This window comes from Protopterus annectens, chromosome 2.part0 (assembly GCF_019279795.1).
Source record: "Protopterus annectens isolate FY-2018-M chromosome 2.part0, PAN1.0, whole genome shotgun sequence".
In the NCBI taxonomy this organism is placed as follows: domain Eukaryota; kingdom Metazoa; phylum Chordata; order Ceratodontiformes; family Protopteridae; genus Protopterus; species Protopterus annectens.
Window position 1 is genome coordinate 1,715,298,959 of NC_056728.1, and position 17,084 is coordinate 1,715,316,042.

Below are 17,084 nucleotides of genomic sequence, written 5' to 3' on the forward strand. Positions count from 1 at the left end.
TTATCTAATCTTACAATACTAGCAGAATCTTTCTTCTAGGCTTATTTGACCTTTATTACTGGGTTACAACACTGAACTCTTTTACAATCTGTCTCACTTATATTCTATAACAATACCAGCTAAATAATTACTAACCTGCCTGGTGGCGCAACCTCAGCAGCCTATCGGCATAGGCTCGCCGATTCGCGGAACGAACACCTACAGCTGTAATATAAATGAAGTAATATTGGAACATACCTCTCCATACTATAGGCTAGGATAGCATTTCTTACATACTTAATTACATGGATACTTACTCAGTAGTGGGGCATTGGGCATTTGGCGGGCCTCCTGGATCCAACGGTTCAGTTGGTCCTCCTTCCGTCGCTTCAGGTCCGCATGGTGGTGACGGACCTGTTCACCAGTCCTCGGAATACCTGTGGCACTGGTGAGATCATGTGCCAACCGGTTCCACGTCTCTGCCTTGTATGCACCCCAGTGAACCTGACCCTGCATGAGTTGTGCTTCATGATCATGGACTAGGAGCCAAACCATATATTTTGACTCCTCAACACCCCACCTCTGTGCTCTAAAGCGACTTCCCTCTCCTGCACCTGCCATCCTGACTGCAAATGGGTACCACAATCAGTTATGCTGTGTATTCCTGCCTATGGGGCTTATATATGCTGGTTTTCCCGCACTTATCTGTGATTGGCCATTTTGGATATTTATTAGCTTAAAAAACCTGCTTTGTCATGCTTCTATTTACATTCATTCCTATATACATGCTAATACTGCATTTCTCAGTACAACTGTCATGGCTTAGTGGTTCAGTACTTTGACTATGGTGCACAGTATCCTGGGTTCGAGCCTGGCCATTGCTTTTTTTATTTTACTACTGTCTAGACAGCTAGGAGGTGTGTCTGTGTAAAGGCGGCTTTGATACAGCTTGCCCAACGTTGCCTGCTGGTAAGCTGGTTGGCGTGGTGCGCAGCTCTGCGCAAACGGCTTACGCTGGGTGACGCGTTATTTGGCTATGAGCACTCATATTACGCTGGGTGAAGCGTTGCTCAGCTACGGGCACTCATTTTAAGCATGTTAAAGCATTGCTCAACTCCGGGCACTTATATTAAACCTGTTAAACCGCTGCTCACCTGCGGGCACTTATATTATGCTTGTTAAAGCCTTGCTCAGCTATGGGCAATTATGATCCTTTTTAATATTTTATTATGTCGGATTTCTTCAGAAAAACATGGCCCATTTCATTACATTTTACTTAAATTATAATTTTATATATATATATATATATATATATATATGTGTGTGTGTGTGTGTCAGGGGATTGCTTCATGCTTATTTAAATAAAAATGGTGAATAATGTTGTGGGGGCTCGAACCGTGACTACCTCCTCTTTGGCCAACGTCTCTACTGCTACGCTATTGCTACTTGGCTTAATTTGCATATTTAGATCTTATATGCTTTTCAATGTCTGCTGTGGCTGAGCGGAGGGCACACCCGCGCAAACGAGTGCAACTACGGGCAAACATTTTGGAAATTATAAAAAAAAAAAAAATTAAACTGCTATTTTTACGTTTTATATTACAGTTGGGTTTATAGTCTGTGGGGTCATGTGTGGTGTTGTGTTCCTTGACATTTCCGCGGACTCGCTCGTGGGTGTTTACTTTCAGGACTCTGACTCTTCTGGGGGCGTGTCCCTTTGCAGAACTCGGCATTCGGACACGCCCCCCTACTTTCCTACATGGACCGTGTTAGCCTAGGGTATGATTCAGCATGCCCTCATGAATATGCATGGCATGCTGACGTCATACCGTTAGACTGCAGCCTCCGTGTGAGACATATTAACTCTTACACGGAGGTTTCGTGAATCCGGCCCATAGTCTAAGTCACAGAGACTACCCCTGCAGTGCAAGCCTTCAGTGCTGTCCACACATTTAGACCAGCAATGGTACAGACAGGGACTAAAGAAGGTGGCATCTCAATCTATATCAATAACATACCTCCAGATTGGTTAAACAGGATGACATTCTGGAGTTTCTTCACACCCAGGTTATCATAGACAAAGTTCCCTATCATATCCTAGCAGGCTATAGGTCACCCTCTATATCCCATGAAACCTATAGCTCATACTTAGACCTATTTCGGACACTCACTATTCAACCAAATACCGTATTTGGGGGGTGTTGTGCCCTCTCTGGTAAGATCAGACCACAAAGCTGTCTCCTTTGAAATAAAAATCAATTCTGCAATCCCAGTAAACTCTGTAACAGTTAGGAACTACTCCAAGGCAAACTATCTTTTATTAAGAGATAAACTGACAAAATTTCAAGCCCCTCTAAATCCAGATAACACAGTTGCCTATGCAGAATTAGTCACAGAAATTCTGTACAACCATGTCAGTGATTGCACAGAGGCTGCTGTGCGCCCAAAACTTACTCAAAAAATAAACCACTCTGCTGGAATTCAAAATTAACCTGGTTGTACAACAAAAGAAAAATATCATAACTGAAATTAGAAAGTGTAAAACCAAAAAAGATAAAAACTCTCTCATCAAACTGAAAAGAAAACTAAGGACTAATTAAGTCCAACAAAGCAAATTTTGAGGTAAAGATAGTGTCCCAGGCCAAGGACAACCATAAAGCCTTCTTTAGCTATGTCTGAAACCTCAAAGGTTGCACACAACAGTGTGCTGTACTGTTGGTAAATGAAGCCATGTTCATAGAACCAGGTGATATAGCAAATCTTCTGGCCGAAAATTAAACTCCAAATTTATCCCCCTTTCACTCTCAGCCTCTCCCTCAGTTAAAATAATCTAACATAACCCTACCAACCAACAGTAAGGAGCAGGTTTTACATGCGCTCTCTACGGCCAATAACAATACAGCTTCAATGGGCCCAGATAATTTCTCAGGATGTCTCCTAAATAGCTTGAAATATGACCTATCAGGGCCACTGGGGACACTATTCAACCATAGCCAACAAACAGGCTTCATGCCACATGAATGGAAGACTGCAGCAGTCATCTCTCTGCACAACGATGGACCATCACTGGATCCTGGGAACTACAGACTCATTAGTCTGACTAATCTCATACATGAAGCCATGGAAAAAAAATATCATGGATGTGCTTAACAATGCGTCTGCATGTCCTCCCTGTGTTTGTATGTGTTTCCTCTGGGTGTTCCAGTTTCCTCCCACATTCCAAAGAGATGCAGTAGATGGATTGAACACTCTAAACTGGCCACAGGTATGAGTGTGAATGCAAGTGTGTGGTGTAGAAGAACTACAGTGACAGGGCTAGCCGCCCAGCAGTGGAAACCTTGGCTCTAGATGTTTGTCTCTGTTGAAATTATACCCCGACCCCATATGCAAAAAATGGGAAAAAGGGGTTTTGGATGGATAAATGTATTAACAATGACATAGGAAACCTTCAGACACTGAGCCCAAGTCAGTTTGGCTTTGTCAAAGGCAGGCCATGCCTAATGACCCTGGTGGAATTCTTTGAGAGGATCACCAAGGCAATGGATGAGGACAACACAGTGTATACTGCCTACCTTGATCTATCTAAGGTATTTGATACAATACATCTTCCGTCATTGTAAACAAACTCACACCCTGTGTAAGTTGCAGGATAGCAAGCTGGCTCACAGACAGGACCCAGGAAGTTAGGACTGGAGAGACCACCTCCACAAAGAGGCCAGTCACCAGTGGAGCCTCCCAGGACTCTTTGGTAAGTTCACTCGTCTTCAGCATCCATTTCTCAGAAGTCAAGGTCAATGTTTAAGGACCTCAGCTTGACCAAGTTTGCAGATGATTGCAAGCTAGGAGCAAACACAGAAACTCCCCAAGATACTAACATCTTACAGGAAGGTCAAACAAATGACTAGTGCCAAACCCATGGCTTAAACCTTAATGGCAAGAAATGCATAATAGTAGCTTTTGGGAAGTTAGACACCCTGGGAAGTTACCTCATTGTTAAAACACCCCCATACGTAGACACACAGTCAGGGAATTGTGGACTCATGTAGATAGTAACCCGGCTTTCAAACATGTGCCTAAAGTAGTAAGAAAATCATTTTTTTTGCTCAACTTATAAGTAAGGGTATGGCATCTAGGTCAAGGGAAATCATCATAACACTGTACTCAGCCCTCATCAGACCCATCATTGAGTATAACGCTGCCTTTGTTGTGCACCTGACTAGGCATATGCAACTACTAGAACGTTCACAGAGGTTCCTCACAAAAAAATTCAGGGCAATAAACACAATGTCTTATGCAAATCACCTCAAAACCCTGTCTGTAGTCTATTTCCTACACACAAGGAATCCTTGGATCCCCCTCTGATGGATCTTTTGCATCTCTGCAAACTGAGCAACATCAAAACTACTAGATCTAAGGACCTAAACTTTGCTTGTGACTTGAACAGGACATGTTGGAGGGACAGGTATATATCTCAGAGATTTCTCATTCTCTGGAATAGGCTTCCTATCCATGTGAAGCAAAGCCCTTCCCTAACCTATTCAAGCGTAACCTAGACCAGTGGACGGGAAATCAGAAATGCACCCCTGGACAGACACTTATGTCTCTGATGGACACAGGCAGAAGTTAACTCATGCCCTATCATTACCTCCGATAGCAGACCTGTCACTAGTGGTGTCCCCAGGGATCTGTCCTGGGATCCCTACTGTTTGGCATCAACTTCTCAGAGGTCCAGTCAAAGACAAAAGGCCTGTGGCTTACCAAGTTTGCAGATGACTGTAGGTTGGGTGCTGTCATTGACACCCCAAATGATGTTAACATACTTCAAGAGGGTCTCACAGCAACAAATGACTGGTGCCAAAGTCATGGCCTTAAGTTAAATGCAAAAAAAGTACTATCATACCATTCTGCAAAAACACGACCCCTACTGATTACCACATTAGTGGCAACTCCCTAAGCACACAACCTGTGGTAAGAGACCTGGGTACACAAGTTGACAACAATCTCACATTTGACCGTCACGTAGTGGCAGTGGTCAGAAAAGCCTTTTACTTGGTTCATCTCATAAGTAAAGGGATTGCATCCAGAAAAAAGGAGGTTATTACCTCTCTGTACTCCTCCCTCATTAGGCCAATAATTGAGTACAACGCCCTGTTTGGTATGTACCTCTCCAAACACCTGCACCAACTGGAAAGGCCACAGAAATACCTTACAAAGGGAATCCATGGCCTCCAACACCTATCCTATGTGGACAGGCTCAAATCACTATCACTCTACTCTGTATCGTACAGATTGCTCAGAGGTAACCGGTGACCCGTGTCTTGACTACAAGGCAATCTCAGACTCTGCTCTACTAGAGATGCTCCATACCCATAAGCCTAACTCCTCGCTTAGTACTCGAACGAAAGGCTTAAATTTAATATGTGACATTAACAAAACCTGCTGGAGAGACAGGTTTGTCTCCCAGAGGCTAGTCCATCTCTGGAATAGACTCCCCATACACGTCAAGCAAAGTACGTCACTGACCCTCTTCAACAGCAACCTTGATGAGTGGATGGGCAACCACAAATTTGTCCCAGGGGTTCCACCTGTATCCCTCATTGACAGGTGCTGATTGTGGTTTCTTTTCTGGGGATAAACTCTTGGCTAGGCTTATAAGGGCCCCAGAGCCATTAGCCTAGTAATCTCCTATGATCTAACATACACCCATTGAAATAACCTCTAAGACACAATGACTCATGAGATACATTTGGGTTGCATGGCTAGACTTATAAAGACCCCAGTGGTCTTTAGCCTAATATCCACCTATAAACTTATAAAGCTAGCAACAGAGGAAGATATGTGTGTTGACTCTCCACGATAACCAGTGCTGCTATATTTAAAGTGAGGCTCTAAAGAGAGACTGGAGAAATATTACAGCTTTGGCAGTTGTTAGACTGGTTACATTTATGTGTAAGCCCATGCTGCTCAGTGCAACTGGTACTCAAACTGCACAAATCAGTACAGCTAAAGGAGAATTTTCAGCTTAGCTTAAATGAAGAGTGAAAGATGTTGTAAGAGGGATAACGCTCTTACAATTTTTACTGACTGCACAATTTTTATGCTATCTGGTATTTCTTTAACGACACTGATACACAAAATTACGTTCACAATAGCCCCAATGCTAAATGTTACATGATGCCTCCCCCCTCCTAAAAAAAAGTGCACAGAACATGTGGCTACTAAAAGATGTTAAAAATGCTGGGTGTAAGCAGACACTAGATTCCCACCCAACCACAGTAGTCACATAGCAGTAGTACTTAAATTTGCCTTCTTCCCTTTTCTAGCAAGCAGGGGTGTAGCCAGGCATACTCTTTGTAGTCTATAAATTAGAGTACAAGTTTTTACTGAACCTGTTACAAACATTGGGGCTTTATAAAGCCGTATGATGTCTATAACCATCTAAATTAATGCTTCTAAAACCATGTATACATCCTGCTTACAGAGAGGATTGCAAATCTAAAAACACTTCTAAAAGTTTTGACCGTGTTGCTGCAGGTAGTATATAATTTTTCATGAAAAATAAGCAATGTCTCCAGTTCGACTCTACACTACTAACTGTGCATTCATGTTGAATGAACAGTTGTACAGATTACAGAGATATTAAATCAAAAGTGCAGACAATAAATGAGAATAAACTCTTATATTTTCTCAATATCACAGCTGGCAGTAGGTCAGTCTCTCTGTAGCAGCCTGAGCAACAGGTATATCTGATTTAAAACACTGGCTATTTAAGGCACAAGACAGAAACCAGACCAATTATCTAAACAAGAACAGATGCAGGAATACCCTGGCTAGATAAAACCAGTTCTGTAAACTTTCTCTCACTAAGAAAACAATTAGGCCTCTAGACAAAGGATTTCACTACAAACTGAGGTCAACACCAAGAGATATTCAGCTATATCACACAACAAGAAGGAGAGTAAAAACAGTTATACCGATTACAGAGATATTAAATTTAGTCATAGGTGACTCTATAGTCAGGCACACTGATGTCCCACTCACCAGGCTGAACAAGGAGAAAACTGCAGTCAGCTGCCTATCGAGTGCCAGGATCTGCCACATCACGCATGCACTCAAGTCACTCCACAACAAGTACAAATATGACTCTATCATTGTCCATGTTGGAGTGATTGACTTGAGACGTACCTCCCTGGACTATATGAAAAGAAACATGGAAGAGCTCTTAGATCATGTGGCCCAGGCAGGTATGACCCTAGCCCTGAGTAGCATCCTGCCTCCGCCCAGAATGATACCACAGTATAAGGACAAAATGATTGACTTCAACAATTGGCTAAGCTTCTGGTGTCATTCAAAGGGGATCCAGTATCTGTCTGCCTGGGACGACATGATCGACAAACCACGATGCTTTGCCAGAGATGGTCTGCACCTGTCGCCCCTGGGATTCAGGTTACTGGCTAAGCCTCTTGCTACCCCTATAGTACTTTTTTTAGGCAAGGCTCAATGGACAAAACCACCACCGTAACAGATATAAGCATGCAAAATCTGAAGGTAATGCTACTCAATGCTAGAAGTCTAAACCTCAAAATGCACTCTCTCGAGGCACTCCTAAAAATGGAGAACATCGATATCTGTGCAGTAACTGAGACCTGGTTCAAGACTCCAAAGAGCACCCTTGCAATACCAGGCTACAACTCTTACCACACTTTTCGGCCACCAAACTAGGACCGAAACACTAAAGGTGGAGGAGTGCCCATATTCACCAAGGATATTCACACCTCCAGGCTAGTTGCCTCACACAATGCATCTGAAATTCTACAGGTGCAACTAACACTAGATAAGACTGCAATCCAAACTGTAGCTTGCTACAGATCCCCCACCATGCCCCAGGATTCTCACTACACCTTTCTAAACAAACTGGAAAATATTAAGATACAACCAAACACCCTAATACTGGGTGATTTCAACTACCCTGCCATTAACTGGCAAAACTACTCGGGTACCAATACCTTTGCCCAATGGTTTTTGGAATTCATAAATTCTAACACCCTGGATCAACTAATCCATAGTCCCACTGGGGGCTCAAATATCCTAGACCTGGTCTTTACCAACATGGGAGATCGATGCTCCACACCAGTGGTCACCCCCTCGTTGGTCAGGTCTGACCATAAGCTAATCACCCTTGACATCCACATCCCCCCAGTAGGGAAACCTCCATATAAAAACTTCTCCAAAGCTAACTTCATGCTACTCAAGTCAGAAGTGACAAACTTCATGACACCCATGCAGATGGGAACTGAAAGTTCGACTGCTGAATCGTACACTAAGGCACTGTATGAGCACATCCACTCGTGCATAAATCGTGCCATTCCAGATAGAACCAAGATGCTCTCCTCCAAAAGAAGGAAGCCAATTTGGTGGTCCTCTGCCATAAACAAACTATACAACAGAAGGAACAAACTGTTGCAGAAAAGAGGAAAATCCCAGGATGCAAAATACTCCCTTTCCAGCCTCAGTAAGAAGCTGAGATCCCTCATAAAATCTTCCAAAGCTAGTTACAAAAATAAAATTGCCAAAGGTTCCAAGGATAACCACAAGGCATTCTATAGTTATGTCAAGAATCTAAATGGCAATGCTCAGATCTGCTCTGAGCTACAACAGAATGACATTAAATATACTGATTCCAAGGATATTGCCAATATCCTGGCAGATCAATTCAGTGCCAACTTCACACCCCTCTCACCCCCTAAAGGGCCCATCTCAATACCAAAAGATTGCCAAATTCTGATAATCATGGCCACACAGGTAAAAAATGCACTCTCCAAAGCAAAGAATACAGCATCCATGGGACCAGACAACATCCCGAGCTGTGTATTACATGAACTACAAAATGAACTGGCACCTCACCTAAGTGTCATGTTTAATCATAGCCTCACCTCAGGCTTCGTGCCCAATGAGTGGCACACAGCTACAGTTATTCCACTGCACAAGGGGGGATCCACCTTGGATCCCGCGAACTATTGTCCCATCAGTCTGATTAGCCTGATCTGCAAAGCCATGGAATGCATTATCATGGAACTTATAAACAAAGACATTGGCAACCTTCAAACACTGGACCCCACTCAGTTTGGTTTTGTAAAGGGACAATTTTGTCTCCTCAACCTGACTGACTTCTTCTAATCAGTCTCCAGAGCCGTGGACGAGGGCAAGGCAGTCCACACAGCCTATCTGGACCTCACTGAGGCCTTCAACACCATCCCCCACTCTGGAATCATACATAAACTTACTAAGCTGGGCATCAATCCCTACATCACTCGATGGGTTGCCAACTGACTTACTGACAGAACCCACACTGTAAAAGTAGCCGAGTCAAAATCCAGCTCCAGACAAGTGACAAGTGGAGTACCTCAGGGTTCAGTCCTGGGACCGTTCTTCTTCAGCATCTACTTCTCTGAAGTACAGGCCAGAACTAAGGGACTCTGGCTAACAAAGTTCGCAGATGACTGCAAACTGGGAGCCATTACTGAATCCCCAGATGATGGTGATATTCTACAAAAGGGCCTTACAGAAACAGATGTTTGGTGCCAGAGCCATAGACTCAAGCTCAATGCCAAGAAATGTATAGTTATCCCCTTTGGGAAAAACCACGTACCCATGATTTACCACATAAGTGGCAGTACACTTAAAGTGTGATAAGGGACTTGGGGACACAGGTAGACAGTGGTCTCACCTTTGATAACCATATTGCCACAACAGTCAGGAAATCCTTCCATGTGGCACACCTCATCACTAAGGGCTTTTCATCCAGAAAAAAGGAGGTCATTGTCCCACTGTACTCATCCCTCATAAGACCCGTTATAGAGTACAATGCCCCGTTTGGTTATGTACCTCACAAGACATCTGCAACAACTGGAAAGGCCACAGAAATACCTCACTAAAAGTATCACAAGCCTAAAGCAGATGCCCTATGCTGACCGTCTACAAAAACTCCAGCTATACTCTGTTGTATATCACCTACTCAGAGGCGATCTCTGCTTAACATACAAGGCCATGTCAAACGCACAGCTGTTGGGACATGCTACACTTAAAGAAATCCCAATCCCTCAGAGCCACACGCTCCAGAGATCTAAACCTGGTCATATCAATGAACAAAACATGCTGGAGGGCTAGGTTCCTGACCCAGTGACTCCCCATACTCTGGAATAGACTGCCCATACATGCCAAGCTGAGCGCCTCTTTGGCCCTCTTCAAAATGAACCTTGACGATTGGATGGGAGACAGGAAATTCACCCCGGGATCACATCAGTCGCCCTGCTAGAAAAGAGACCAGGTAAGTAAATGTTCTGGGAAGAAACAGTCAGGGAATCATTATGGCTAGGCTTGTATAGGCCCTAGTACCAACCTATGAGCAACTGATGACTGCTTGTAGGCTTTTCCATTGAGAATTGGGGCGTGTCAGGGGCAAGTGATCAATGGCGTTAATGTCATTAGAGTTGCTACTTTCTTAACATTGGACATTTTTTAGTAAGAGTGAAAATTTGCGGAGTAAATTTACTTAATTTCCAAACGAATAGCCCAGTGCTACAGAATTTTACCTGCTTCTATTGGTTCACAGGTTAGCATTATGAACATGTCAGCTATAGCATCGGTTTTCTACCATAATAACACGTATCTTAGAAACGTCCCCCCGGAGGATACAAGTAACACACACACACAACCTCATCTCACTACAAGGGCAAATAACATAGTGAAGCTATAAAACGTATCTTTATTACGTATGACTGCATTTTCTGTAACTCGAATACGCTTTACTAAGCTTACGACCCTTAAGGACCAATTTAAGACTAGCTAATTTTCCTTTTAAAGGCGAGAATATAGCCCTGTAGCTTAGGTCTGCAAGCCAAACACCTAAACCATATTGCAATGTCTAATAACTGCCTGCGCCTGACACTGTAAAAAATTCTTTGAATTGACGCACCCAGCAAGAGGAAGTAAACAAAACGCGGTGTTGAAACGCTATTACGTCATAGTTCTCAACAAAAATAAAAGTTGCAGGGGGCTGTCTTTCATTGCGTACATAGACGTTTTCTGTACGTGAATTTCTTTTGACCATACACTCCCTAACATTTTTTTGTGTTTCGTCATATCCACTCTTGCGTCGGTTTGGTGATACCACTTCCGTTGATAGTTGCTGCTCGCCATATTGCAGCCGGTCTGTGAATTTTGTAGTTTGTACAGCCGGCAGGGATAAACATCTGAGCAGGCACTGTTCGCTTTCTACCTTTTTAGTTTCCCGTATCTATAATTGTATTGTTTCACTGGTGCCGGTTTTTTAATTAAGTGGATAAAATGCCGACCCAGCCTTTGAGAGTGGCTGTGGTTTGTTCCAGTAACCAGAACCGGAGTATGGAGGCACACAATATTCTCAGGTAATGCAAATAAACAACGGTGAAACAGTTATAATCTTTTCTTGGTAGTGGGTGATCTACCACGGGTAGCGAGATCATTAGAAGATGTGGCCCTTGTCTACTTTTTCCTTGGTTCCACTGTAGTTTTTTTTTTTTTTTTTTGCGAAGGCCGATTTAACACGGCTTGAGTTGTTGACGTGTTTTCAGTGATGGTGATTGTTGTTAGCACCACATAATTTAAAACATTGCTTACGAGACCCGATTTTTTTCTCTCCTGTGAATTTTTCTTTTGTGAATTTAGACTTCCCTACTTTTGTAAACCATGTCTGTTAGGTTGCCTGGTAGTATCGATACTTAAATGAAAGTAAAATAATGTCCCAGGTATGTAGATCTTTGTATGCCGGTGTCAGGGCGTTGACTGTAGTCGTGTTTTCGCCACATTTTCTAGTAAAACACGATAGCCGCAGTATGTTGTGTATTTTTTTTTCTGTTACTTCCTATGGTTTTGTTGTCTAAATGTTCATTAAAATCTCTCTTGTACAGCTCACAGTTTAGGAAAATGGGGGTACAGAATAATTGCTAGTTGATGAGGTACTTATTAGAAACTGGCAGCTGACTAACTTTTAGGGGTGATCTTAGTTGTCTTGGGTAGATACTCTTCCTTGTGCACGTCCAGTGAAGGCCGGAAATCGGGGATAGGTATACCAGAAAATGGTGGGACACAACAGCCCATTCCAACGTCTGTATTTTGGTTTAATGTCCTAAAATGTTGAGGGGCGAGCAAGAAGTATAGTTTCCTTTTGTGATCTTAGGTTTGTCGATGAGTTGTGATTTAAATGGTTTTTTGACACTTATTTCTGATTAAGCCTTGTTATCTTACATAGCTCTGAGTTAATTTGGCTTGGCCGTGTAGCGCGGAACTTTTAGACTGTAAATAGGTGGGGAGAAAAATAAAGGTAAAGCTGCTGTGGATGTGCTTTGTGCACTCTCAAAAAGCTGTGATGAGCCTCCCTTTGGCCGCAAAACGTTCTATTCTAATGGGTAACTAGTACATTGAGCCCCTCTCTATAAAGCATTATGTTGTATTGCATTGAAGTAGACTGCCCCCCCCCCCCCCCCCAAAAAAAAAGAGAAAAACTTCAAGGTTGATTTGTAGATCACTCGGGATCCTACTTCGGGATACATAAGGTTTGGGGGTAAAGATTTATGTGATAATAGGATCTGATTGACCCTTCCCCGTGTGGGTGGCCTTAATGTCTGAGAAACACTGCCTTAGAGGATTCACACCGTGTGCTTGTCTGTATAAGGTAATACTATTGAATATGTATATAGTTATGTAATTTGAGAAGAAATAGTTCAATAGGTTTTATCTAACCAAGCAACATTTAGAAAAGTTCTGATAGAATATGAAGCAAGTACTCAAGCATGCATCACATTTATATATACTGCAAGTAAGTGATGTCCTGACTTCAAGTTTTTGAAAGGAAAGATGGCTGTGCGTGTGTGTGGTGTGTATAGTTACATCTTGTTATATGCACATGCATGTATAAAAGTACAAGTACTGGTATTTGTGCAGATGTGTGTAGTTTATGAAATTTGTGTTCATATGCAAGTGTACTGTATTTGTATAGGCCCACACGTAATGTGTATTATACTTGATCCATAAAAAATTTGTATTATGCGTAATGTGTAAATATTTGTATGATAGAAACCTAAAGTCTATATATGGGGAAATAAGTAAGGAGGTTTAGGTTGTGTGCTAAATTGGGTTTGTACTGTGTATTGAGGGAAGTTGCCACTTGCTAAGAAACCTGTTCCTTTAAGCTACTTTACAAGACATTTCATGTATCACTTGGTAAACTTGTATATAGAATGTGTGTATATATACATATGTGCTTGTGCACACATGCCTACACAAATGTGTACATTTTGTTTTGATGTACATGCATGTATGTAGAGAGATTGAGACACAATGATGCAGTATGTATGTGCGCACATTTCTGCGAAAGAGGGTAAATGGGATGATTGCTTTATTCCAGTAGCAAGTTATCCTTTTAGGTGGCTTTTTATTCTATTAAGCTGAGCTTGAAAACAATAATTGCCCAAACACCTGTATATCTGAAGTTGGCAGTGTTGCATATGCACCTTTCTCACCGTCTCTAGAGTCTCTTGTATTTCCTTCTAGTTTATCAAGTTTGAGTCTGAGAAGTTAACTTGGCAGAAATGCTGTGAAAAACTGTATTTGACATATTTGACTTTCTGAATCTGACAGCAGACACCCAGTTATCTGTATGAAACTGTTTTGTGAGGAGTGCATGCAGGCACAGTTTTCAGTTTTAAATTAGTCAAACCGTTGTGAAAAGAATAAAACTTTAAACAAAAGTTTTTTTTTTCTAGCAGTGTTTGAAAAGCTTTGTTTTATGGCATGCTGTTGATGAAATGCAGAATGATTTGTACTAAAAGCAGTGTCCATTCTTTTCATTAAATCAGTGGAGCTACAGATTTTCTGGATGTGCCATTAAATAAGGATACAGGCTCTCTTACAGGAAGAAGACTTCTGGCTGTGTGTTATGGCAAACACTGTTAAGACTTGCAAACCAGTATCACTTAAACTGATCTGTAGCCATCAAACTGACTTTCTTTGGAATTAGTTCCATGTGGGAGGGTTAACATTGCACTTGTTTCAGGGAGTGAAGACTCCCTGTGCCCCTTTCCTTCACATCTCTAAATGTACTCATTTTGAGGTCTCTCAGCAGTGGGTGTAAGGAGCATCTTGTCCCCAGTGTTAGACATTGTCTTGCTGTAATCGGTGGGTTTTTATTTTTTCCTCAAAACTTTTACAGTTTTATAATCTTGGTCATAACTATGTACATGAATAATGTATATGTAAATGATAAAATATAACTTTGCTTAAGTCAGTATTTTTCAAGCAGATCACTTAATATAAGCCAGAATTTATAAGAATGTGTTCAAGATTTGACATTGTCGTCCTTATAGTTAACTCATTTCTACAATTTTTAATAAATTAACAAGTTTGTTACTTGAAGGAGTATTTATTTTTCCACTTCTTAGTAATTACTTTTGCAGCTGTAGCAAAAATAGACCAAAGAGGATGCATTTGAGTCTTGAGAATTATTTCAGGAATTGGGAGTCTTAAATAGTATCAGTAATTCAGATGTGCTATGCTACATCTATCCAACCACAATGCTTGAGTAAAATTATTAATTTCCAGGAGGGATATACTATCTTAGATTTGTGTACCATATGTATCCAGTCAGCTTCTATATCATCACATCTAGAACATTTACTTATATTTTGTACATTAATGTTATTTTATGTGGGGTGATACAGGCCCTAAATAAAAATTTTCATGTGAAAATTTTCCAGCATAATGAAGTAGTAGCTTTTTTTTCTGCAGATTTTAATACTATTTTTTTTTATTGTAATCTGAGAATTTCATTTTTTTTTTTTTTTTTTTTGTTGAATGATTCCAAAATGTGCTATTAGAGAAAGGGGAGTATGTTTTTTAATTCTGTGTGTCTAAGATAAGTTGCTAACTAAATCATTGTTAACATTAATTGAAAATACTAATATTTTAGGGGGAAAATTTCGATCCTATATGCCATGTTAATTTTTGTACTAGGATGTTCCTTGCACATCTGTATAGTTAGCCAGTTTAATTCTAAACTATATCGGGTGAGGAGATTTTCTGCAGAAAAGTTTTTCCTTTTAGGAATTTATGCCAATATTTTTTTCTTAAATGTCTAAAAACTCATTGGTATATTCAGTAGGAAATGATGAAGAAAAAAAAAACATTTAGTATAGTAATTAGAATAGATGAACTTTTTGAAAGAAGAGAATGTATGACTAATATATGTAATGGAATATATTGCTATTTATACCGTTTTTACTTTATAAAAAAGATGAAATTCGGTACAGTTTGTCTAATATTGATACATTTTGTTTTTAAATTTTTTCATGAATTTTTTTTCGTTTAGATTCATATGAAGCATTAAGTCACAGTGCCATTATTTTAATAATGACTGGCGTGGCATATAATTCAATATTGGGAAAACCTATGCCACCATCCTCACAGCTATTACTATGCCAATTAAGGGAGATCCTTTGTTTATGTGCATACCACAGAAATTGAGAGGTACTGTTTATCTTTAAAATGATTTTGGTGGAGTCAGAAATAACGATTGAGTAAACATTTTTGGAAGAATTACTATCCTGTCTTCCACAATAAAGAAAAAAAATATTCCATATAGTAATTGAGTGTTTTTTTATCTATTAGATACTTAAAATTAACTGACACAAGTCTCTAGAGTTTGATGCCAAGATGTTTAATTTTGTTTATAGGTTCATAGGTAGGTACTAGGCTATCTGCCCAAAGGCATTTATAAGCCTAGCCAGAATGTGACTTTCACCGCCCCCTTAGATTAGTTCCCTGTGCCACTGTCCAGCAGAGCCACTGAAGTAATCCCCGGGGTAAACTATTTTCCTATCCACTCGTCAAGGTTTCTTTTGAAGAGTGATAGCGAGGAGCTCTGCCTAATGTAGATTGGAATCTTGTTCCAAAGCATGGGAAGTCTCTGGGACAGGAATCTATCCCTCCAGCACAATTTATTGTTGTGGTGAGGTTTAGATCCCTAGAGCGTGTGGCTTGAGGGTGTATGATTTTCTGTAGGTGGAGCATGTCCATCAGTTCTGGGTTGGACATGGCCTTGTATGTCAGGCAGAGTTCACCTCTGAGTAGGCGGTATGCAAAAGAGTACAGCTGGAGTTTCTTCAGTCGAGCTGCATAGGTCATCTATTTGAGGCCAGTGATCCCAGTTTAAGTTACTATGTTTTTAAATTATTCAAATTTTTATTGATTGGTAAAGTATTCATTTTATTGTGGTTATATGTTAGACTTGAAATTATCCCATAATGTTTCACTGTACTAGTGTATTCCAATGAAACCTCAATACCGCCTATTGTGAGAAGGGTGTCATCTGCAAAAAGTTTAAATTTTTAAATCTAGATCTTCCGCTAATGATATACCTGTAATTATTTTATTTAATCTAATGAAGTTGGCAAAAGGTTCTGTAGCTAAATCAAATAACAATGGTGATGGTGGGCGGCCCTGTTTTGTACCTTTCTGTATTCTGAACGAGTTGAGTTCTTATGAGTAAAGTTATCATACAAATGTTTAATCAAATATAAACTTCAATAAGAACGTACTTCAATAAGAAATTATATTCCTGACGTACTTGTGGCCAATTAACTGAGTCAAAGGTTTTATTGATATCTAAAGTAATGATTATATAATAAAGCAACAAAAAAAAATCAATGTATTATGGTAACTATTCTGGGTGGCCACGGTGGTGCAGTGGTTAGCGTTGCCACCTCCCAAGCAAGAGGTTCTCTGGTTTGATTCTCGGCTGCGGGTGCCTTCTGTGCAGAGTCTGCATGTCCTCCCTGTGGTCGCGTGGGTTTCCTCCGGGTGCTCTGGCTTCCTCCCCCATCCCAAAGACATGCTGTAGGTGGATTGAACACTCCAAATTGGCCCTAGGTGTGCATGTGTGTGCCTTCTGTGGAAGGTTGGGCGCCGGGCTGGCACCTCAGTACCGTAAAACTCCACTGCCAATCATGAGCGGACAGGTGATCTGCTGTGGTGACTCCTAACCGGGGAAAAAGCCGAAATAAGATTGTAAC

At 41.0% G+C, this 17,084-nt stretch overlaps 1 protein-coding gene across 1 annotated transcript in view; it reads left to right on the plus strand.

Moving 5' to 3' along the window:
- The first annotated feature begins 11,116 nt into the window (after window positions 1-11,116).
- SSU72 (SSU72 homolog, RNA polymerase II CTD phosphatase) overlaps window positions 11,117-17,084 on the plus strand; it is a 940,682-nt gene continuing 934,714 nt past the window's right edge. The window contains exon 1 of the mRNA XM_044061763.1: window positions 11,117-11,405. Coding sequence (XP_043917698.1) covers window positions 11,326-11,405 — 80 coding nt within the window. The 5' untranslated portion in view covers window positions 11,117-11,325. The remainder of the gene's footprint in view (window positions 11,406-17,084) is intronic.